The sequence below is a fragment of the Taudactylus pleione genome, unplaced genomic scaffold (genome assembly GCF_031769625.1).
Source record: "Taudactylus pleione unplaced genomic scaffold, aTauple2 ptg000026l, whole genome shotgun sequence".
NCBI classification, from domain to species: Eukaryota; Metazoa; Chordata; class Amphibia; order Anura; family Myobatrachidae; genus Taudactylus; species Taudactylus pleione.
In genome coordinates this window covers 11895351-11921562 of record NW_028284428.1, presented here as the reverse complement: position 1 = coordinate 11921562, position 26212 = coordinate 11895351, and the positions used below count along the sequence as shown (strand labels likewise).

Genomic DNA, 26212 nt, shown 5'->3' with positions numbered 1-26212 from the left:
CAATCAGGATATGTCCTATCACATACCTATCACTGGCTACAATTGTAGCAGGGCAATTTCTGGGTTAAGGGTTAACACACAGCCTTCCACTCACTCTGGTGATCAAGGTGCCAGAAGTGTTGTGCTGGCAGCCCCAAATAAAGTGAAGTAGGTTACCTTTCTGACCACAGTTCTTCCAGCATGATTTAGGGATTTAGGGAAAAGGCAAAACCAACCTGGTTTTGCCTTTTAAGTGACTGCTACTTTAAAACATTGGGCAGTCTCACACGGAACTCGCTGGTGCCTGCAGTTCACAGGCCATTACATTTACCCATATATATGCTTTATGCAAACCTCTTCTCTTCTCATCTATTTTGAGTACTAAACTTACTCTTGAAACTCAAAGATTACCTGGCATACAATCCAATACAGTCATTCTAGAAGATAATATTGATCCGGCTCCTCCCTGGCAGTCACACTTGGAGGATTTACTAAGCCACTGTGGAAAGCAAGCAAAAGATATTTTTGTAGCATTAATCAGTTTTGTCAAGTTTCCAAAGGTGCTGTAAGCATTGAATTGTGTGTCCATTGATTAATGGGAAAAATATTTAATATAAGAAAATAATAATCTATTTATTTTTCATTTGATCTTTAAATATATGGTATCACATATGAAAATAAATATATGAAACAAACTATGGGGGTCATTCAGACCCACTCGCGAGCGGCAGTACGCTCGCAAGTGGGTCGATGTTCCCCACTGCGCATGCGCACGACGTAGGGAGCTCCGTCGTGCGCATGCGCGAGACCCGACGAACGAAGGACTTTCCTTCGCTCGGAGTGTCTCATCAAAGGGGGCGTGCTGTCGATGGTGACTGACAGCACGCCCCCTTTGGCGGGCGTGCCGGGGGCATGCCTGCCAGACGGAGGCGTTCCCAAGGGAACGCCTACCGTCTGAAGCCGGCCCCACTGACATCACTAGTGATGTCAGTGGGAGTGATTTTGGCTCTGATAGAGCCAAAATCACTCCTGGCCTTGCGGTTGAGAAACCCAACCGCAGGCTTTCACTCGCAGTTCCGATGGTCGCGATGGTCAAGACCATCGCGACCATCATTTTGCACGCTCATATATGCTGTGGGTGGTGACACACAGCTATACGAGCGTCCAGGAGGACGCTCCATATTAATGGAGGTGGGCCCTGATTCAGAGCGAGCGCTCTGGTCAGAGCGTCCGGCTCTGAATCAGGGCCTATATTATTACTTAATACTGTATATAGCTGTCTTAAATTCTGACTAGGCAGTTGCTTGTACAGTATGTGGTTTAATAAAATCTCACATTAGCAACTAGAGATGAGCGGGTTCGGTTCCCTGAGAACCGAACCCACCCGATCTATGGGGGTTCCGAGGCAGATCCGAGTCGACTCGGGTTTTGCCGCCTGACTCAGATCTGAAAAGAGGCAAAACGTCATCATTCCACTGTCGGATTCTTGCGGGTTTTGGATTCTATCAAAGGTCCCGCGATTGCAGCCATTTTTCATTCCGGCTGTGGAGCGTGCACAGGGAGGGAGCTGGGATCTGTTGCTGATGCTGACCATACGGGCTGGCTGGCTACTGTTGTCCATATAGGGGCTGGCTACTGTTGTCCATGTAGGGGCTGGCTGTTGTGCTGTGTTATCCAGGGGGTGCTCTGTCCTTCAGGGGTGTTCTTCATCCACCCCCAGTGTGAAAAAAAAAAAAAGATTAGTGTTAGCCACACTTGTCATCATTGCAGGAGTGCTGTGCTGCTGTCTGTTAAGGGGCTGCTGCCTCTTTTCAGGAGTTCACCTCAGTGTTAAAAAATAAATAAACAATATTTTTAGTGGCGTGTTAGCCACACCTGTCATCGGCGTAGGAGCGCAGGGGTGCTGTGCTGCTGTCTGTCAAGGGACTGCTGGCCCAAAAATATATATATATTTTTTTGTGTGCGTGTTAGCCACACCTGGCTGTCACTGTCATTGGCGTAGGTGTGCAGGGGTACTGGCCCAAAATTTTTTAAAATATATATTTTTTGTATGCGTGTTAGCCAACCTGGACCTGGCTGTCACTGTCATCTGCGTAGCTGCGCAGGGGTGCTGTGCTGCTGTCTGTCAAGGGCTGCTGGCTCCCCAAAACATTTTTTTTGTGTGTGTGGTTGTGTGCGTAGTGAGTATGGAGGTGGAGGACAGTCACCTGACTGGAGAGCAAGATCCAAATACCAGTCTTGTAGCTGCCGGCAGCAGTCATGATGACGATGCAAGGCCATCAACGTCATCTATGAAGGCCGATGTACCAGGGCTTAAGTCAGGCCAAAAAGTTAGGCTAAAAAAAACAACTTTTACCCTGTTAAAGCAAAAAAAAAATGAAAGCTAAATCAGCTTTAGAGAAACAAAAAATTGGCAACATGCCATTCACTACACGAAGTGGCAAGGAAAGGATAAGGCCTTGGCCTTCATTATTTATGACTGATGGTTCTAATGATGATTTAAGCCCCTCTGCTTGTAGGAGAGGTAAAAAAAAATTAAAATTGTTAAGACGAGTAAGACACCAGAACCAACTGTGTGCTCTGAAAAATCACAAATCCCCGAGGAGAGTCCAAGTGTGTCTGCAGTTGCCATGTGTGAGCCTGACCTTTCTAGTAATACTGTACTTGAAGAGGATCCTCCTTCCACCATTTGTGTGCCTTCTTCTGGTGTAGAAATCGAGGATGCTTCTGTGGAATTGCACGAGGAGGAAGAGGAGGATATTTATGTAGTTGGCTATAACAACAAGGGTGATGAGGATGTTGATGGCAAGGATGTTTGTGTAAAAACTGTAAATCAGGCAACAGTTGCTGGCCATGGTGGGAAAAATCCCCTTGTTGGCATGCCTAGGCAAAGGACCAAAAAATCCACTTCTAATGTGTGGAATTATTTCCACCCAAATCCGGACAACCTTTGCCAAGTAATTTGTAACCATTGCCAAGTAACAGTGAGTAGAGGTAAGGACCTTAACCATCTTGGAACCTCTTCCCTGTTACATCACTTGCAGTGCATTCATCAAATTGGAAAGGGTATTTCAAATTCTAAAACATTGGGGACAAAAAAACAAACAACAATCAGTCCAGTGTCACCTAGCTGCTCCCTTCTATCTGGATCCAAGCTCCTGCAATTTCTACCACCAACACCTGCATCAACATCCTCATTCATGATAGGAAGTAGTCCTCTATCCAATTTCATAAGCATGACTGTATCCTCTCATATCAATGATTCCTCAGAAGGATCCTTAAGTGCTACGTCTGTTGCTGCTGCTGGGAGTGGATCTTCATCCCAGAAAGGGACCAAGAAGACTACTACTAGTAGTAATTTAAAAAAACAATTGACTATTAAACAGTCCTTTGATAGAGGAAGTATAACAGCTGTCACAGCGGATCACTAACGCCATGACAGCTGTGCTACTATTAGATGGTGAAATAATAAAATATGAGGATGATAGTGTGGAAGAAGTGCAAAAGGAGGATGAGGGGGAAATTTGTGGATGTTGATGATGAGGATGTGGTTTGCGTAAATCAGCCACCAGTGGAAGCAGTTCTTGCTCATGATAAAAAGAAAGCCAGAATAGCCACATCTTGGATGTGGAATTATTTTAATGTAAATTAATCTAAAATCCAAATTCTGACAACAGTTGTGAAAGCATCTGTTCTATTTGTAAAGCCAAAGTTAGCAGAGGAAGGGACGTTAACCATCTAGGCACCTCCTCCCTGTTACGTCATTTGCAGCGAGTTCATGCAATTTATTTAACAAAATTATAATTTGTAAATTAATAACAAACAGTCCAGTATCAGCTACCAGCAGTTTGGACCAGCACATGCAATCTCCACACCAACACCCTCCTCCTTAATAATTGAAGGTAGGTAGTATTTCCAAAAAAATGTTTTGTGGGGGCCCGAACAAACCAAGGAATTCAGCCACAAAAGTGTCAGTCCTAGTGGCTAAAGTGCTTGGTTGGTTAAACTGTGCATGTCCTTTTTAATAGCCCACATAAGAGTGGGTGGGAGGGACAATTCCATCTTGCACCTCTTTTCTTTACATTTGGCACAATTTGGGGCATTGCCGACTGATATTATTATAGTTTATTAAACTCCCATCCTGCCTGCCACTGCTGTGTGGCAATGTTTCATAGATGTCCTATATTTTTTAAAACTGCCATGCGTTTGTGCCTAGTTTTACAGTATATAGCAGAGGATGTTGTGATTTGGGGCGTGTTTGTTGCAAAGCCTCAAATGCAGTTGGCCCATGACTTGGATCTGTCAGGATACGACCTGGGATCGGCCGCTGCTCACCTCCGCGCCGGCATCCCTGGGCTTAGGTGTTCAGTCGCTGGCAGTGGAGGAGAGTGATGGCTGAGTATTCTCCCTGGGGTCTGCTAGGGCTTCTGTTCTGCGTCCTGGTTCCTGTGGTAACGGGCATGGGCGCAGCCATGTCGGTCCATATCACCTGACTAGTCTCTCCAAATAGTATTCCTGCGGGCACTCATCTGATCTCCTGATCCAATGACCAACTGCCTAGGAGTATTTAGGTCTGACTCCAGGAACAGGAAGATGCCTGATCAACTTCATCTCTTCATTTACTTCAAGTCTTCAGTGTTCCAGAGACTGAGTACTACTTCTTCACTCCAGCTTTCTTCCTGTGTTACATGCTTCTGCTGTAAGCTGATTGCCAGTATTCTGAGTTCCCTTTTCGTGCTGATTCCCTGAGTTATAAGTATTTGTTCTCATGCTGATTTCACTGAGTTACATGTCCAGCTCTCTCCCTGTCTTACATGTTTAAGCTGTAAGCTGATTACCAATATTCAGAGTTTCTCTTCTCATGCTGATTTTCCTGAGTTACATGTTCACCTCTCACATAGTTACAGAGCAAGCCTGCGATTGAATCTCTATCAATTCACAGTGCATCCCTGTGTCTGCATTCTCTGTGTTCCTTACAGCAAGTCAGTCTCAGGATCGCCCGTTTCTTCCAGAGCAAGCCTGCGTCTGTTTCATTTCCAGCAGTTCCAGTACCACTCCATTTCCAGTGTTTCCCAGTGCCATCCCATTTCTACTAAGTCCCCAGTTTGTCTCATTGCTAGTAATCTCCACTGTTACCACATCTTTTAGTAAATTTCTAGTGTTATTATATTTCTGTCTTCTGCCACTCCCAGGTACCTGTCCAGAAGGCCGCGACCTGCTCACGGTGCAGCGAAACCCAAATCCTAATAGGAGGGGTCACTGGTGAAGACCACCAAATGGGTTAGATTCCGCGCCTCTGGGTAGGTCTAGCCAAACCCTGGTTTGGCCGCAATAGGAAGACATTTCCACTATCACCCCGTCAATTACTGCTCTACCACCTTAACCTTCCGTTCTTGGCCTCAACAGAGGTGTCCCTAGTGCCCGGTTGTGACAGGATCCCTGTCCGCAGCCCCAGCTTCTGTTTCCCTCTTACCTGCTCTCCTTGCCCTCTCCTCAACAGGATTAATTTAGAACTATGCAAGGATCTGTATGCCACATTAATTAGGGTCAGAAGGGAGAAAGATGGGCAATGATTGGATGGTCCTATTACCATTTCATCTGGAATATAGCCTCAGAATCTCTCTGCCTGTAAATGTGAACATATTTCAGTGTTTGCAAATAGTTAGAAGCACAATAAACAGTAATGAACTCACCTCATTAGTAGTCAAGGCTGGGTATAAGGAATATAAAAAGATAAACAAATAATTATCATTAAATTTATCACATTAAACTACAAAGCACAAACAGTAACAAATTAGAGATGCTGTGAGTGTATACTTTGCCCCTGGGTTATTTTTGCAGGTCTAGATTATCATAAATTTACGCTTATGCCTCCAGCCATGATAATGTCATTTTCTTCACCCCCCAAAAATATAATTTATTTTGCACACCATAATTAAAGGGACACAGTAAATAATAATTTTTAGACAACAAATTGTTTAACACCAGAACTTATTACACTTTATGTTTATTGTAATATGCCCTTTTTGCTCTATGGTTTTACGCAGTGTCTCCAGGGCAGAATACTATAAACAATGGTACTAGTCTAGGCACAGGGCGAACATGATATAATTAATGAAGGGAATTGTATTGGGATAACAGAAGGATTGGGGGCCTGGGTTTTAGACACTGAAGTATGGGCATAGTGACCTGTCACTCTGAGCCAGGAAATGAAACCGGGCCTACACTTTCCAAGCAGACAACAGTACATTTTATGGGGCAGCTATTCCAGGCCCCATTCTGTCCTATGAGTAAAGTGAAAATTATATTCATGAAGTTGGATAAATTATTATTGTTTATTGAATGATTAAAATGCATTCAATGTAATTACTTTGTATACAGTTTTCTAAACTATTACATAATTCAAACAATAGGGTTTTATATATGTATCCTGCAGCTGAATGGGAGCAATAACTCAATGTTATTATTTTCTGTCTGATAGAAGAGAAGTAGGCAATCTGGATTGTTAAAATACATTACCAATCAAATTCAGAACCTGTTTCCTGCTTTTATTGAGAAAAGGAGAAAAAGAAAAAAACCCACAAGGTCAAGGGGTTGAGGTTGGATGTCAGATCTAAGAATAGACAAATAAGGCTTGGAGTTTAAATGGCAGCATTAAATATTAGTTACTCTCACTGTTCAAGTTATTCTCATTAAATATAACTGTCACACATTGGGGTCATAGCCCCTGTTTCCGGGTTCGGCGTTGTCAGGTCATAGCCATCCATAACACTCCTGATCGTGCCTGGCATTCCTGAGACTTTGGCTGGCACATCTCCATGTGAGCCTGACAAATCCCATCTGCTAGTACCCACAGTGGTGGTGCATGGGTGCTGCCATCTTAGATTTATGATATAAATACATCAGCCTACCAGATTCCAGAAGTTACGCTCATATGACCTTTCTGACCAATAGATGCTGGGAGCACCCTATTTAAACCTCTTCTGCTGGCATGTTCATTATTCAGCCTCCTGTCCCCATGTCTCTCCAGCCTCCTGCCCCAAGTCTCTCCAGTCTCAAGTCACTCCTGCCTCCTGCCCCAAGTCAGTCCTGCCTCTCCAGCCTCCTGCCCCTGTTACTTCAGCCTCCTACCCCAGTCCCTCCAGCCTCCTGCCCCCAGTCCCTCCAGCCTCCTGTCTTTCCAGCCTCCTGCCCTCTGTAACTCCAACCAACTGTTGGAGTTACAGAGAGTCTCCTGTTTTATTAGCCCCCTTACCCTGTCACTGCAGCATCCTGCCCCCTGTAACTCCAACCGTCTTTCCATCTTTCTGTACCATGTCTTTCCAGCCTCCTGCTCTTGTCACTTTCTTTGAAAGCCTGATGCATGCTCCTCTTTGCTCTCCTCTTTTAGGTGGTGCAGCATTATGATTTCACAATGAACACCACGCAGCGCCACACAGCGCGGAAAGCCACTGGGTCCTAGTGCTTGGCAACTGTTAGCCACCAGTAAACAGAGGCAGCAGACGGCACTGGCGAGATGACTGTAGCTGTGTCCCCAGTGCTTATTGGAGGCACTCGGGACAAACTGCATCCTGTATTGAATCAATTCAGAACACATCAAATTGCTTCCAAATTCGGGACGATTCCATATTACACAGGATGGGTGGTGAGTGCATCTTGGAAACTTACCAATCACCTACATACAAGTTGGAACCCTCACCAACTAGGTGGCAACTAAAACAAGAAGACCTCGCACAAAACACCAGCAAAGACAATCTACATCCACTTATGTAGGATTTTTGCTTTGGTTTGTGCTTTCCAACTCCTGTTGCAAATACTCGTTGCTAACAAAAAGAACAAGTATTGGGATGTATACAAAGTGGCGTTTGTGTGAGAGGATGTACCTCGGTGTGGGTTGTGGACAGTTGGGTGCACTTATTGTGGATGTTAGCCTATTTTGATGGCATGTTTCTGAGCAATTTAATGAAAAATATATATGCATAGGAGACTGGGACTTTAATTCAGAAGTGCATGCTATGCGCACGCAATGCCAATGTTCACATAGTTTAGCAACTATTTGCTACTGCGCATGCACAAAGTATTCTGAAATATGCTGTGTTTCCCTGAGTGTGAACAATGGTAGGTCCTGGGTTGTGACTGGGAGGTGACTTGAAGAAAACTGCTGCATTCTCAGAGCTGCCGCCACAGAGGACGGAGAGTGCAAGAGCTATAGCAGTGAGCAATCTCCTGCTGAGAATCCTAAGGCTTACCAGTAAGACCGAACTATACCTCCTGTTGGATGCGACGATTGGGACATTTATTTTAACAGATCACTATCATTAATGCTAGTTTTCACATGCTTAAATAACTGTCTTATTCATTATTAGGGACCCGATAGGGTCGCCTGCAGTACCCATTGCCATCTTCAGATGGCGTTGATTCCTGGAGTCCTGCTCCTTCCTATGGTAAGGAGGTCTGGTATTGCAAAGAGGGAGCCAAGCAGATCCCTCTGCCGCCTCTGCAGTGAATGCTGTGGGACCGTGTGCATATGTGACCCCAGGTTGGAAGCAGTTGGGAAGCCGACGGACGTAATCCCGACCGCCGACTTCCCGACTGTCCAATCCCAGCAAGTATCTAATGACAGGTGTTGAAATCCCAACGCCTGTCATTGGACCTATGCCAGGAGCCCGACACCCGGCTTACCGATCGAAGGTAAGCCGGGCGCAGACAGCCACGGGGGGGAGGGTTAGGTTAGGTGATCCCGGGGGGGACTTATGGTTAGGCACCCCCCCAGGAGGTTAGGGTTAGGCTAGGGGAAGGGGGGATTAGGGTTAGACACCCCACGGGGGGAGGTTAGGGTTAGGCACCCCCCCTGGGAGACTTAGGGTTAGGCTGCAGGGAAGGGGGGTTAGGGTTAGGCACTTGGGGGGGAGGTTAGGGTTAGGCACCACTAAAGGATCGCTAGGGTTAGGGGGTAAAATTCTGTTAGTTTATACTTACCTTTGGATGTTCGGGATCTTCAACCTTGCCGGGCTTCCGCTGTCGGGATTTGAACCGCCGGCAATGCGGCCGGCGGTAAATCATACTGATTCCCCTCAGGTATATCATGCTTAAACAGATATACAAACAATATGGAATAAAAATTACATATTCAATATTTTATTACGCAAATAGATTTTCTATCAAATAAAATGGATAAAAGAAGAGAAATGGATCACTTACACAACTATGAATTATGAATCTGCCATGAGGAGTTCATAAGAATTCAGGTTCAACTTCCATGTGCCATGGACTCCTTAGATTGTACCAAGAATTGAGGCTGTCACTGAAAATGGGCTGTGACAGGCCTTCCTTTCTCTGACCTGCTCTCCTGTGTCAGTACAAATTAACCCACTCTGTGAATTACACAACCTTCTTTGAAGAAGAAAACAGCCTCTGATCCTTCCTTGATATAAAAGTGTCACGAAACTTCTAGCACAGAAAGGCCGGGATGTATGCACAGTGCAATTTGGATACATGCACAGTACCAACCCCGGCCCAAGGCATAGGCAAACTGAGCAAGAGCCTAGGGCATTTGGAATGGCTAGGGGCATCCCAAGCCTAGGGGCAGAAGCACGGCTCTGGTTGCCGTGATCAGAGCTCAGCTCAGATCGGGCAGCTCAGCATGCAGGGGATGCTGTGCTATGGTGGGCGAGAGGTGCTGTGCAGTGAGGGGAGAGCCTGGGTTTCTGTGCTTTGCTGTAAGGTGCGAATGTGCCCTATAGAATGTCAGATGTGCTGCACTAATGAGAGAGGATAGCAGGAGACTCTGTAATGGCGGACAGCTGAAGAGGTGCCTGACACAGATAGAGAGCTACATCAAGAACCTGAAAAGGAGTGCCTTATAGAAGGCAGAAGAAGCATAGAGCTGAAGAAAAAAGGTAAGTGTTTTATCAGAAATGTTCTTACACAAGAAAGAACATGCTGGGCTGGGGCTGGAGAGACATACAGGAGGGATGAGGCTACATGGGTTCGGAGCACAGCACAGCGATACCATTCCCCCTTCTGTGTTACCACACCCCTTTTCAGGATCCCACACAAGGGAGGGGTTGCACCAGCCAAAATCTTGCCTAGGGCACTAATATGGCTAGGGCCGGCTATTGCCACTGTGTCCACCTCTGTACCAGACCCTGGGTCTCTATATTTCTTTGAGATTGATATAAACCTATTTTGCTTTACTAAATTATTATTATGCTTTATTATGGCTGACCATAGCATATAGTAGTTTGCCCTTTTATTGTCAAAATGCACAACAGTGCTAGGTATGCCCCCGGGGAGATGAGGTATGCACCCCATTGTTACTCTCCCTAGCCCCCACCATGACATGTCCATGCCCCTTCCAGAAATATCAACTACCACTTTCACAGTGCTGAACAGCTTTCATTTCTGTTTGTGTTTAGAACACTGACATCAAAGGGTGAGAGAGAGAGAGAGTGCTGGCACACAAAGCATGCCAACTGGTCTACTGGCCAGACTGTCTCCTGAGTCTCACTGCTGCAAAATAGATTACAAAGAATCCAATTCTGGGGTGATATCTGTTTTTATTTTATTTTTTATGAAATACCCTGCAAGATACACCGACTAGTCAGTGGGTTGTTAGTACTGGACACAGGGCCTGATTCAGACCATCTCGCGAGTGCATAGCGCTCGCAAGCGGGTTGATGGTGGGGTACTGCGCATGCGTGGTGTGTGCCGCGCGCATGTGCAAGCCCCGAAGTGAGAGAGAAATTCTCTCGCTCTGGGTGTGGTCACCCACAGCTTAGCGAGCAGCCAGGAGGCCGCAACAACAACAAAAACCAACGCCCTGATTCAGAGCGAGCGCTCTTAAAGAGCGTCCGGCTCTGAATCAGGCCCACAGTTCTACACACATTATGTGAGTAAAATAACAAAATACTTGTCAATACAATAAATATCAAACTTGATGCTAGACCTTAACAATAACGTTTCCTGATCTTATACATTCAGGACCTTATTCAGAGGCAGCCGTACGGTCTACGACCGCACGGCCGCCTCGATGTTTGGCCTCTCGTGCGCATGCGTGAGACCCGCTACGACCGACAGCGCTGGTCGTAGCGGGTCTCTTTCCAAAGGGGGCGAGCTGTCGATGTTGATTGACAGCTCGCCCCGTTTGGAAGGCGGGCCGGGGGGTGGCAGCCCAAACGGAGGCGTTCCCATGGGAACGCCTACCATTTGGGGGAGGCCCCACTGACATCACTAGTGATGTCAGTGGAGAGCTACCGGCTCTGACAGAGCCAGAAGCTCTCCGGGGCTTACGACAAGTGAGACCCTACCCTAGTGTCTCGTCGTAAGCCCCGATGGTCGCGATGGTCAAGGACTATCGCGACCATCACCCTAGCAGTCGTTAGAGCTGTGGGTGTAAACCCACAGCCTAACGACCGAAACAGAGGCGGGCGGTCAGGATGCAAGCGGCCGCCCAGTTTCTGAGCGACCGCTTGCATCCTCCGACCGCCTCTGAATGAGGTCCTCAGTTCTTACATGAAAACAAGTAATAGTAATTGCACCCTTAATGATAATGCCAGACCTTTTGTAGATGTGTCATTCTCACTATCAGCAGGCGCGGCGTCTTCCCCAGATTTGCCACCTTGCGCAGCTGCAGGACGAAGGAAAGTGTTATCTAACATACTGTATCTCACAAGAAACAATCAGGCCCGAACAAGAAGGTATTTCCATACTCTCTCATTAAGCACATGGCGTATTACAGGACTTCTGGAACCTGCAGATAATTGAGCTTACGCATCTAAATGTAGCTTTTCTTGCTTCATTCTCTAATATTATGGTGTCAGTATACAAATATATAAGGGTACATATTATTCACCAATAAACATAGCTGCAGGCAAGCTGCTCGCATGTCAGTGATCCACTGCCTCATAGAACGCAGCACAATATAAATCTTTGGCAAATGTCTGTTGCATATTGTTCATTACCTACAGTGCAATGTCCTCTTCAGCAGTCACATAATGTGGCTTATATATCACAGGAAGTAAAGATGACATATGCCTGGTTTAGTCCCTAGACCATGCTAATTATCTCCCACCAAGGTAGTGAGCTTTGGCCTCAATTCATTTCATGGAATTACTTATGCACTTTCTCTGCCTCCTACACTAATGATTGAGAAGAAAGAAGAAAAGCAATTTGAACTGTGCCATGCTGTGTCTACAATAATCACTACCCTGAATGTAAAACATGGGCCTAACTACAATTGGTGCAGCAACTATGGGAGAGGTGGAAAACCTCTGGGTCTGGTCCCAATGTGAGGTCCCAGAATCTGTTTATAGGGTCCCTGGATTGTCAGATATGTTATACATTCTAATGGGGCTCACTGGGAGTCCTAAAACAATCACATAATAATACTTGGGGTCTCAGCTCAAAAATGTATCACTGAAAGCTGTGTGATCTTCAAAATATTCACAATTTTACTAGGGTTAGTGTTAGGATTAGGTTTAAATTCAAAGTAAATATAAAACCACATTGTTGACATACAGAATGTCAACTTCTTACACCACAGCTTTGTAGGCAATGTCTGTACTTTCATAGGGTTTTTGTTCAGGCTGGCAGAGAGTTGGCAGGAATGGTAAAGGTAATTACTAAAGCTCAGATATGGTTAATTTTATTAAGTAAATATATCACATTGTTTTCTGGTGTTATAATATATAATAGGTCCCTAATAAACACCAGTGCTGTTTATTGTATGGTCTGATTGGACACTGGCCCTGATTCAGAGCTGGTCGCTCTGACAGAGCGCTTGCTCTGAATCAGGGCCGGTCTTTTTTCTTTTAAGAACGGCCTCCTGGCCGCTCGCATAGGTGTGGGTGACCACCCACAGCTATAGCGAGCGGCCAGGAAGATGGTCGCGATGGTCAAGACCATCGCGACCATCGGGCTTGCGACGAGACCCTTGTGGTAGGGTCTCATTGCCGCAAGCCCCAGAAAGATTTCGGCTCTAACAGCCGAAATCTCTCCCACTGACATCCAGCAGGTTGCCACATTTTATATATATATATATATATATATATATATATATATATTTTGATATAGTCTGGGTAGGGGGTCTCTCTCCTGGGGTAGATGGACACTTCCTTACACACAGCAGCCAGGAAACAGCACACCAGTCCAGGGTTTTCGTGCAAACTGGTCGGAACCAGTTTTATTGTGCAATATAAACAACAAAAAAACAATACATAAAAATAAATCCTAGCCCGTCTGGGCACTAACTAGACAGGTTATTTCCTCTCTACAAGTGGCAGGGCCTACTGCCTTATCACAAACACAGCACTTTCAAATATCACAATGTCTCTGAACAAACCTCAGTGTCTGTTCTCCCCAGGGTATGTGAGCCACTGAACCAAAACCTAACACAGCTTATCTGAGCCACTTCCAGGTGCAACTACTAATCAGCCTGCTCTTAGACTGAAAGGCCCAACACCTGGAATGGCCTATGGATGGAGCCCTCCCTTCTCTTCTCACATCCACACCCCTAGGACCCATTATCCAGCTTTTGCCAAAAGCCGACACTTTTGGTCTGTTTGACATAACAGACTTTTCCTGGTGTTTTTAAAACACATATGATAGGAATCTGGGACACACATACATGCCATCCCAGACTTCTCCAGTGCTTCTGTAACTATATATATATATATATATATATACAGTGGCGGTTTTTACCTAGGGGCTGCGAGGCTGCATCCCCCCCAGTAAATCCTCCACTTCAGTGAGCCAGCGCAGTCCGTGACTGCACTGGCTACACTATGACTGGAGGTGGCTTCCTATTGGAAGCATCACCTGCCATTCACGCACAGGACAGGCAGCCCCAGGGGGAGGTGTCTTTTCCCCCTGGGACTGCCAGTATGGTCTGCCATAAACAGAGAGCGGCTTCCAGTGGAAGCCGATTCTCTGGCTTTTGGGCAGCCCTACAGGGCTTCTCGGGGCTGTTACCAATGCAGCCCCGAGAAGCGGGTCCAGTGTTATGCGCATGCGCAAGTCCCAGTGCATGACTTTTATTGTGCCAGGACCAGAAGCAGCGGCAGCCCCCCTCAGGTAAGAGGGCAGGAGCCGCTGCTGTATATATATATATATATATCAGTGATGTGTGGTGAGGTCAATGGCTGGAGAGGCACACATGAAGATGGGTCTAAGTGCTGGGAGCCTGTCTCACTCCTAACTCTCTGTAACTCTCCCCTCACTACACTAATGCCGCGTATCCACTAGACCATATATTGGACGTTTTGAACGATAACTATATCGTTATCATTCATTGTCCGCAATATTATCCTGTGGATATGCCATCAACGACCAGCGATGCGCGCTCCCGCTGGTCGTTGACGTCGTCACTCATTGCCCGAACCTGCTGTCCAACCTGACGATATCGTCAGGTTGTGCAGGTTCGGGGATGAGGGAGGGTGACATTACTGACCGATATCATGAATGATATCATTCAGTGTGTGTGCTCAATGTCGTTAATGATATTGAGCACATCACTGCCAGAGAAACACTAGACGATATCACTCATGGAGCATATTGTCTAGTGGATATACGGCTTAAGCTTCAGTGTCCATTGATTCTCCTACCTGCGTCTGCTCTTGCTGCTCAGATCTCTAAACACTGCAGTGCACATCCTGGTCACATGACACATCCAAGATGTCCATCAGTGCTCAAGGCACTCCCCCCATACTCAGAGGCATGCCTCTATTAGCTCTCTTTCTGTGCAGCTTACTGCTCATGGTGTGGTCCCACCTGCCTACTCTGACTGCACGCCGCCGATAGATATATGTGTGTTAATATATATATATATATATATATATATATACTACCATGCAAAAGTTTGGGGTCACTTAGAAATGTCCTTATTTTTGAAAGAAAAGCACAGTTTTTTACAATGAAGATAACATTAAATTAATCAGAAATACACTCTATAGATTGTTAATGTGGTAAATGACTATACTAGCTGGAAACATTTTTTAAAGGAATATCTACATAGGTGTATAGGTGAATAGTGGCCCATTTCCAGCAACCATCACTCCAGTGTTCTAATGGTACATTGTGTTTGCTAAGCACGTTATAAGACTAATGGATAATTAGAAAACCCTTGAAAACCCTTGTGCAATTATGTTAGCACAGCTGAAAATGGGTTTTCTCATTAGAAAAGCTATAAATCTGGCCTTCCTTTGAGCTAGTTGAGTATCTGGAGCATCACATTTGTGGGTTTGATTATACTCTCCAAATGGCCAGAAAAAGAGAACTTTTATGTGAAACTTGACAGTCTATTCTTGTTCTTAGAAATGAAGGCTATTCCATGCGAGAAATTGCCAAGAAACTCAACATTGCCTACAACGGTGTGTACTATTCCCTTCAGAGAACAACCTCTAACCAGAGTAGAAAGAGAAGTGGGAGGCCCCGGTGCACAACTGTGCAAGAAGAAAAGTACATTAGAGTCTCTAGTTTGAGACATAGATGCCTCTCAAGCCCTCAACTGGCAGCTTCATTAAATGGTACCCGCAAAACGCCAGTGTCAACATCTACAGTGAAGAGGTGACTCCAGGTTGCTGGCCTTTTAGGCAGAGTGGCAAAGAAAAATCCATATCTGAGACTGGCCAATAAAAGGAAAAGAATAATATGGGCAAAAGAACACAGACATTGGACAGAGGAAGATTGGAAAAAAAGTGTTATGGACAGACAAATCGAAGTTTGAGGTGTTTGGATCACACAGAAGAACATTTGTGAGACGCAGAACAAGTGAAAAGATGCTGGAAGAGTGCCTGACGCCATCTGTCAAGCATGGTGGAGGTAATGTGATGGTCTGGGGCTGCTTTGGTGCTGGTAAAGTGGGAGATTTGTACAAGGTAAGAGGGATTTTGAATAAGAAATACTATCACTTCACTTTGCGACGCCATGCCATACCCTGTGGACAGCACTTGATTGTAGCCAATTTCCACCTCCAACAGGACAATGACCCAAAGCACACCTCCAAATTATGCAAGAACTATTTAGGGAAGAAGCAGGCAGCTGGTATTCTGTCTGCAATAGAGTGGCCAGCGCAGTCACCTGATCTCAACCCCATTGAGCTGTTGTGTGAGCAGCTTGACCGTATGGTACGCAAGAAGTGCCCATCAAGCCAATCCAACTTGTGGGAGGTGCTTCAGGAAGCGTGGGGTGAAATTTCTTCAGATTACCTCAACAAATTAACAGCTAGAATGCCAAAGGTCGCAATTCTGTAATTGCTGCAAAAGGAGCATTCTTTGACGAAAGCAAAGTTTGAAGGACAAAATTATTATTTCAAATAAAAATCATTATTTCTAACCTTGCCAATGTCTTGACTATATGTTCTATTCATTTTGCAACTCATTTGATAAATAAAAGTCAGTTTTCATGTAAAACATGAAATTGTCTGGGTGACCCCAAACTTTTGGACGGTAGTGTATATATATAGATCACTATTGACCCAGCACACTCCTTCCAATATTGCAACTTGCCGCAGTGCCCACTACATGAATGTATGTATATAATCCCAGGTGTGGCACTCTGCGGTCTGAATTTTAAATAATGACGGCACAACAAGTGTTGCAACGTCGTCAGGCTACAAGAAGCAAGTTGTGCCGTCATTATTTAAGATTCAGACAGCAGAGTGTCGCACCTAGGACTTTATATATATAAATATATATATATATATATACTGTATATATATATATATATATATTTGGCTTGGACAGCTCTATGTATGTTTTGGAGAGAGGGATGAGAAGGTCCCCACTAAAATGTCATGTGCTCACATATATGTCTTAAAGCCTCTCTTTCGGTTTCTCTCCTATTTCTCCTATTCTTAAATAAAGCTTATCAATCAAAACCAGCCCGAGTCATTTCAGTTCATCCTCCATTAGACAGCATTGCTGACGTACATTTTAAGTAGATTGAGCCTTTTAACTCTTTCCATGTATTGCACCTTATGCTGTCACAGCATAAGACATTGACATAAGACATTGAAGATCTTGTAAATCCTCTTGTAAAAGTCATGATTTGCAGCTAATCTGTAAATCTGTAACATGACTAATTTCCATAGTATATTTTACTAAATTCGATACCTTGATCTGCTCCTGTTTCCTGCTTATCCTTTGGAACAACTGGAGCTGAATTATATTTAAAAAAAAATTAAATAAGTTCTTCCAGGTTCTTGTTATTGGTAATTACGTGGATAACAACAGGATCGTAATATTTTCACAATGTAGATATCGGTCATGGTAGCCGATCTGGGTTGCTTTCTATGAGTGAGAACTGTGGGCCTTATTTAGCGTTGCACGCTAATTCCGTCGCCTTGCAAATCCAAGCGTCCGTGTACAATGTAGCAGCATCTGCGTACAAAGTCGCAGTATCGGTAGCAGATTGTTCGATTATGGTGCAGTCCTGAGTGAGTCTATGGTCCCACAGAATTGCCATGGGGATTGAGATGCCAGAACATATTTCTTGAGTACAGGATCGCAGTCGCAGGCTGTAAGCCCGTAACAGTGGTGACATGCCATTCGTTCTCTGCCGCCTCTTCCCGTTATCTCCCAAGCACTCCCTGGCTGTCAATCACACTGCAAATAAATAGCCGCTGCGAGCAAACTACAGTAATGGTTCTTGGCACATGTGCATTGCGACTTAGGGCCGTATTCAATTGCCGGCGAAAAGTTCTCGCCGGTGACGTCATTTCGCGAGAACTTTTCCCTGTATTCAATTCCAAAGACTTTTTGCCCGTGCAAAAAGTCTGCGCCTTGTAACCAGCGGGAAAGATTTGCCTCTGCAAGGAGGCGGAAAAATGTGCATAATTGGGGGTTTGGGGTGCAAAGTTGCGGGAACACACCTGCAGCCTTGGGACAGTCCCCCAAAGGTATACTGCATCCATAAAAACTTAAAAAAAAATACTTTAGAGCACCCCAAAAAAGAATTTTCGTTTTGGGGGGGAAAAAACCAATGTTGGGGGACAAACTTGAAAACTAGCGAAATAGACTCCAGGGGTCCTCCAAGTATGGACAAGCTCTTATTTTGATTGCAGGTGCTTGCTGAAGGTGGCTTTTTTAAGTTTTTTAAAAATGCACTATAGCGAATTTTAACCATGCTAGCACCCATTTTCATGTACCCCAAATTTGCTGGGACTACTTATTTTTGCAAAAAAACCTGCTACATGCTATTCTTCACCACTTGTGCAAAGACGCTAAATAGCACCAATTGAGAGCATTTAAGCACCCCAAATTCCTCCAGCGGGGCTATTCGGGGGTATCCACAGTGATCCCCCATGTCAGTGCATCTTTTGGGGGGTGTCAGGGTGATTTCCCCAAATCTGACAGGACTTTTCGCCGATTTGAGTTTCGCCGGGACACGTTCTCACATTCTTTGCAATTGAATAGGGCGAAAAGCAGTGATGAGCGCAATACTTTTCTGGAGGCAAAACAAGCGATGACTGCGAAATCTCCAGCATGCAAAAAGTTCAGGACTTTACTCCCGGCAATTAAATATGGGCCTTAGATACATATATGTGATTTACTGATAATCGCTTAACTCTGGGAATAGCATACAAATCTAAATCAGGCCCTGTGTCAGCAATTTAAACAGTTGTTGAGAAGTTTTCATATAAATTACTATTACCTTATTGCAACATTTTTGGACTATTTTCCAAGATTTGCATTTGTTACATAAACAAACACATTTGTATATTCTATTCTATTGTATATTAAATATAGTTTTCATTTATATGGTATATGCTACATTAGACGGCTACTTCATGGCATTGCTATGATGTGATGGTCGCAATCTTGCACAGAGAAGAAAAGCAACAATCACGTCATAAATAAATCCATACCATCAACATCTGCGTTCTGTACTGCATAAAATATCATAAAGACTACTTAATTTCTGCTTTGGCAACCAACGGTGGACAGTGGTTTGAGATTGTATGTATCTCTTATACAAGGTGAGTACCATTATCTGCATGATAACATCAGTATTGTTATATGTTATACAGAGTATACTATATTTATTTTTATTATTGGTATTCTCATTGGATTTTGCTCACTGATGACAATAATACAAGTCATATTAGAGACCGTAATATTGAGGATGTATATGTGCCTTAATTGTTCCCCTCTTTCTATAAATTATCCATATCAGTTCAATTAATGAGCCCCCTTTTTTTCCTAGCTGCAACTTCTGATCCTATACTGTACCATTGTACATTTGACAGGAATCACCGTACTGCTACAAAATGTATCAAGTGTTCCCCACACATTTTAGACTATAAGCTTGTTCTGCAAGACTATTTCTACATTCTATTTAATTTCATCAATAGTGAAAATAGACTGGTACGTCGCCCGTACAACGCACCATTAAGAAATCTGTAGTCAGTAGACTGTACTTGCCCCTACCACCTTACCGCCACCATTAGCTACACCGCCAAGCAAGTGTTTGACAGCAAGCCGGACCCCGGCATCTGGGTCAGCACGTGAGTGACCTGGGCAGCTCAGCAGCTCTAACAGTATTGGACATGCCACCAGAGTGCCAAGAAACAGGGACGTGTCAAGTGGACAAGCCCTATGATGCGTGAACTGATGATCTTTACCCATTTTTGCTTGCATGTGCCTACGGTGTGCGCACACCTTTCCTGTATAAAAATGTAGCAATTTGCACCACTGTATGTCATTGTGTCTCATTTTTTGTATCATTAGTGCTGCTTTGTATGTTGGTTCTTCAGAAATAAAGATGTTACTGAATGTGCTGCACATGCTTATCGTAGCATATCTTTATATGCTAAGGCTATATTTGTTTCTCTAACTATTTCAAAAACATGAGCATGACTTGCATATGGAAGACAAGAAAGTTTTTGAATAAAGTATTGCAGAATATACGAGATATATGTGGCTATGAAGACCCGCACACTTAGGCTGTAACAGGGTTCAAATGCAGTCCTGCACCCTTAGTGCATGACATCATGTCATTGGGCGCATGACGTCATGACTTTGCGCGGAGGGTGTGGGGCCAGCAGCAACTGTAAGTCCAGCGCAGACTTGGACGCTTCAGATCACCTGGACACACTACAGGGTGCCTGTCTCGACCGTCTAAAGAACACTCCAGCATTGCCATAGCAGTGATCCTAGCTGCAGGGTGCCATGCCACCCACAAAGCCTTGCACTCCATGCAGCGGCACCTGTCGCACACCCCCAGTTATGACCCTGCCGCACACATTTATCATGTATGTATCAATATGCACCAAATCTAAAGCTGGGTACACACTGAGTGATGTGTACCCAGCCGATAAGTCGGCTACAACGAGACCGCTTGCGAAATTGTCCGTGGGACTGTGCATATTGGCCACACACACTGAGCAATGCGGCCGATATGTTGTTCTGATTCAGCTGGAAATGACATATCGTGCCGACATTGTCTCAATGTGTACCTAGCTTTAGAACCAGGGAGGCAAAACGTGGGTGGGAAGTTGCAGTCTCAAATAAGCAAAATTTAGTAAGGGCATATTCACACACCCGTAGCCTATGCTGACAGGCAAGTAGGCATGTATATGTCTGTTGGGAGGCATACTGTATATTTTCTGTTAGTACACACTGATGTCAACCTGCAGAAAACCAGGCAAATATGCTTTGTGAAATGTGTACAGCTCTGCAAATGGAATCGGTATGATTTACCGCTGGACGCGCGTCCGGCGGTTAAAATCCTGACAGTGGCTGCCCGACATGGGTGAAAATCCTGATCGTCCCTAAGGTAAGTATAGACTAACCTAATCCCCTCCCCTAACCCTAACCCTCCTTAGGGGTGCCTAAGCCTAACCTTCCCCCCAGTGCCTAACCCTAATCCCCCCTCTAAGTGCCTAAACCTAACCCCCCCTTCCCCACCACCTAAACCTATGTCCCCCGGGGGGGTGCCTAACCCTAACCTCCCCCCGGGGGTGCCTAACCTTCCCTCCCCTAGCCTAACCCTAACCTCCCAGGTCGAGATGGCGGGCGCTGGTCTCCCAGCATCGGTAAAATGACAGGCGTGTAGATTTAGACGCCTGTCATTTAACCCTCGCCAGGGATAAAGCAGTCAGGAAGCCGGCTGTTGGGATTAGGTCCGCCGGCTTCCCGACTGCATAGCCTGCATATATGTAGTGATGTCCTGTCTTTCTTTTCTCTGCACTATTCCACCATGAATGTTAACAAGTTTTTAACAACAAACTCTGCATTAGCCCCAACAGTATATTTAGCTGATACATTTGCTATAGTGACTAGCAGATGTACTGCTTTCTACCATGTGCATAGAGCCATCCATACCTGTGTTACACTACATTATGACTAGGAAGATACTGTAAACAAGAGAAAATAAAGGGGGGGGGGGGCGGTAATGGAGTCTATTGCACGGGAACGTGTGTTATAATTTGTATGTTTCCAAAACAGGAAGAAAAATAAACCTCTCACTTCCAATGCTCAGATATGTGAAGAGGGGGTGTTACCACAGATAATATAGTACAAATAGGATTGAAAGAGAAAGGATCTGTATATGGCGCACAAACAAAATAAATAAAATGTAACTTTTATTGATTTTACTTAAAATGTATCCATACTTGTTTAAAAATAGCGAAATATAAAAGAATAGCAATAGAGATTAGTGCTTATAGATATGAAATGTATAATAGAATAATGATAACACTATGGCCCTCATTCAGAGCCACTCGCTAGCGGCAGTACGCTCGTTCCGAGCGATGTTCGCACATCTGCGCATGCATACGGTTTTTAGTACGCATGCGCGAACCGGTCAGTGCAGCCGAAAATCATTTGTACGCAATATAGCGAGTGCCTGCTATTTTGAGTGACAGAATGAGGCGTATGTGGGTGGTAACAGGGGAAGGTGCTTGAAAACGGGGAGTGGAGATCCGTTCGCAGGCGTGCTTAAAGGTCAAAACGGGCGTTTTATAGGTGTGCATAATTAATACAGCAGCGTCAATGACCACGTCACTTGGTTTTTTTAAACTCAGAACTGCTCGCAAAATAGCGGTTGAAAAAACCAACCACAAGAATAGCAAGCAGTTCTTATCCTGTTCGATGTACTCGATTAATCTAATAAATAGCGGACATGACGTATGGTGCGAGCGGCCAGGGGGCGTTTTTATCAAATAAACGAGCGTATGTTTTGCTCGCTCGTTCAGACTTAGAGGTGTGAACAGACTGCAATGTGCGAACGGATCATTTGCATAGCCACCCCTTATTTTTGAACGAACGAACGCAAATAGCGAACGGCTCTGAATGAGGGCCTATATGCCTATTTATTTTGTCTTCTGTTCAATATATTGTATACACCTTCTATGTATGACAATATTTTTTTATGAGATTTGTATATCCTGGAAGATAATCCTAGTCAGTCTCAGAGATTATCGTTCAACTATTAGATATGCGTGCAAGGGAAATATACCTCCCATTTAATACGGTTTGTATGTCTTCCACTATATTTATTGTAGGCACCCAATTGTATAATTATGGCCGTCCATATAATTAGTGATATTTCTTTAATCAATACATATGATGTTCATAGTCTCAAACATCATGTGTATCCAAGTCCACATATATACAATATCTTTCCTTTATTTAATATTTATTTTCATGGACCTTATATCCTGTATTATTTTTCTCCCAGTATCTCCTTACTATCTAGTACAGGGGTGGGCAATACATCCCAAATCTAGCAGGAGATTTTAGAAACATTCATATGTTACAACATACAATTCCATTGCAACAATTGTGGCAATTACTCTCAAAATGATGGTTTGTTTGTCTCACACTATATCACTGGCTGTCTGTTAGATAGCGAGTACCAGTGGCGTCACTAGGGGGGTGCGGGGGTGCGGCCCGCATCGGGTGTCACCCTTCAAGAGGGTGACACCAAATAGAGCAACACACACACATGCGGGCCGCACCCCATCCACAGACCCGTCCGCTGCCCGCACACCCCCTGCCGACCCCAAATGGACTGGCCCTGCAGCCGCCGCTGCGGGTGAGTTAAGTCTCTCACTGCGGCGCGGCCGGCGTTCAGAGCCACACACAGGCACAGAGCATCTCTCTTTGCCTGTGTGTGGCTCTGGCCGCTGGCCACGGTGATGTCATCAGGCACGCGGCACGCCAGCTGAAGGGGAAATATACCTTTCCATTCTGGGAAGGAGAAGAAGGAGGTGTGTGCCCGCCGCCCGGACAAGCCAGCCTGGACTTCGTAAAGGAAGGTAAGTAGTACTGCACAGGGGTGGGGGCACAGCATAAGCAGCGTTACTGGGGCCACTGCATATTGGCACTACTGGGGATAGTGTATAGGGGGCACAGTATAAGGATACTACTGGGGGCACAGCATAAGGGGCATTACTGTCTGGGGACACTGCATAAGGGGAGCTCCTGGGGGTATTGTATAAGGGGTGCTACTGGGGGTACTATATAAGGGGCATTGCATAAGGGGCGCTACTGGGGTACTGTATAAGGGGCACTGCATAAGGGACGCTACTGGGGCCACTGTGTAAGGGCACTACTGGGGGCACAGTATATGGGGGTCTAATACAGGAGGCATTGCATGATGGGCTATAATACAGGGGGCATTGCATATTGGGCACAGCTGCAGGGTACATTGCATAAAGCGGCACTACTTAAGGGGGAACTGCTTAAATGGGCAGAGCTACAGGGGGCATTGCATAAGGGGCACTACTACTGGGGGCATTGTTTAAGGGGCACTACTATGGGCTTTGTGTATAAGGGTCACTAATGTGGGCATTATGTAAAAAGGGCACTACTGTGGGCATTGTGTAAAAGGGGCACTACTGTGTGTCGTAACATAAATAAGGGACACTAATTTATGGTGCAATGTGAGTAAGGGGCACTATGTGCGGTGTAATGTGAATAAGATTGTGCTACTGTGCGTTGTAATTTGAATTGGGGATAGTATTGTATGAACATACCATTTTCTTTCGAGATCACTCCCCTTTTTTGCACCATGTGCCTTAGGCGCATGCTGTCCTTTTATTGATAAATTGCTGAGGATGGGGCGGTCGTTCCGCCATGTCTCTAGGACCACTTTAAGCACTGCTACCCAGAATACCGGGCGTGGCATCATTACGCCCGCCGGGTGCGCCCAGCATCCTGGGAGGAGCACAGTGTGAATGCTGGACAGGTAAGGGGGAAAAGTTTGCGGTGCTGCGCATCTTGGTCTCAATTTTTTTTTTTTGGGTGGAGGGGGGGTGTCACAATGCATTACAGCACCAGGTGACACCAACCCTAGTGACGCCTCTGGCGAGTACATATACTCAATAATGATACTGCCTATCAGAGCTGTAACTAGACTTTTTGGTGCCCTGTGCCAGACAGAGAGAGTATTGGCACCCCCCTTCCTTCAATTTTTAAATGGGGACATAAGATAATGCACCTGAAAAAGGGCCATGGTCTCATGGGGAAGGGCCAGGGAAGAGATAGAGGAGGCCAGGAGATGCTGGGGATAAAAGAAGAGGAATCTACAAGTGAGAATGATGATAATCAGGAAAATTGACAGGCCCAAACAGCATCCCCCTGCCCTGCGGTGCCCTGTGCCATGGCAACCGCAAGACTCTAAATGTTATAAGCGTTTAATTTTCAATCCCACTGAGAACTTTTTGGGAATATACAACATTATACGAATGGCATTTCAGACTGTTATAATCCCGAAAAAAGATTTGGAATTTTTGAGTGTCAGCAATCCAAAAATACAGACACTATACCTGTTACCCAAGATTCACAAGAATGAGACCAAACCACCTGGGAGACCTATAGTGTCAGGGATTGGCAGTCTAACGGAAAAGGCTAGTGTATATGTTGACCATCATTTGAGAAGATATGTAACATCATTACCCTCATTTGTAAAGGACACACTAGATGTATTAACTAGATTGTAGGTTGTGACACTTAGCCCTGATATGTGGCTAGCAAGCTGTGATGCAGAAAGCTTATATATGACCATTGGCCACGAAGTGGGCATAAGAGCAACCAGGTATTTCATCAATACCTCACAAGAACTAAATTAATTTATTTTGCAAAGGATCAATTTCTTGGACCTAACAATCAAAAAGAGAGGCAGTCTCTCCAAAGATTTTATACCACAAGAACATGGCTACAAATAGTATACTGCATGCTAGCAGTTCCCACCTACACTCTGCTACTAGAGGAGTACAAAAGGGAGAATATTTAAGAACTAGGAGGAACTGCTCAAATCAGACTGTACATAAAGAAAGACAACAACAAGTTTCAGAAAAACAGATCCAGAGGATATAGTGTGAGACTCATCAAGCGAACCATCAAATACACAAGGAGAAATAACAAGCAATATCACAATAAAGTAATATGAATGAGAGCGCTACAGTATAATCAATATTTATTAAAGCATTTATTACTCTAAACAGCAATTAGCAATAATACAAACAATACAGTGCATAAAGCCTATAAGGCTCAATCATAAAAATATCAAGAGATATATGATCTATACCAGCTATACAGAAAAGAAAAAAAGAGTCTTTTTAAAGGAAAAAATCATCCATAATCAGTTCAATGAACAATTATATTCCCAGTTAAATGGCACAGTGATGATTTATTTGTAAATCCAGGTATCCAGCGATTTAATTAGGAATCCTGAAAATTAAGTTCTGCTGACTGCCGCCCGCTCGCCGACTAGGCAGAGAAACAGGCTAACTGCAACTCATGATGACAGTGCCTCCAGGGCATGTATTGCAGGAGATTCCGCTTATCAGCACTCACTTGCCGGCGTACTCACAGTCTCTGTCCGGTTTTAGTGTATAAGATCACCCGTCTCAAGCTCCCAGGTTCAGCTGTGAGATGCAGTGCCACTCGTGCCGCCGTCACCAATATTTGATGTCGATGCAAATGGAGTCAGCCTTAAACTTAATCAACTGATGCACAGGGAAAATAATAGCTAGTATATCTATATATATATATCTATATATATAGATATATATATATATATATAATGATTTAAGTATGTTATTGGAACAATATCATCAAGCCCAGAATTATACAATATCTGATATGTCAGGGTTGGATCACTTAAATTGTTACTTTATTGACACTGTTAGTCACAGATTTTGCTCTTTTTGTTGAGTATAGAGATATCAGTATTTTAGTTTTTAATTGAGGGATGGATTTAATATAGTACAGGTACAAGCTATTTA

The 26212-nt window shown here is 44.6% G+C and overlaps 1 protein-coding gene across 1 annotated transcript in view; it reads right to left on the bottom strand.

Moving 5' to 3' along the window:
• RS1 (retinoschisin 1) overlaps window positions 1–26212 on the bottom strand; it is a 46450-nt gene that overhangs the window by 18718 nt on the left and 1520 nt on the right. Inside the window, exons 2-4 of the mRNA XM_088451637.1 lie at window positions 11540–11608; window positions 5673–5689; window positions 391–478 (exon numbers count right to left, since the gene is read on the bottom strand). Coding sequence (XP_088307763.1) covers window positions 391–478; window positions 5673–5689; window positions 11540–11608 — 174 coding nt within the window. The remainder of the gene's footprint in view (window positions 1–390; window positions 479–5672; window positions 5690–11539; window positions 11609–26212) is intronic.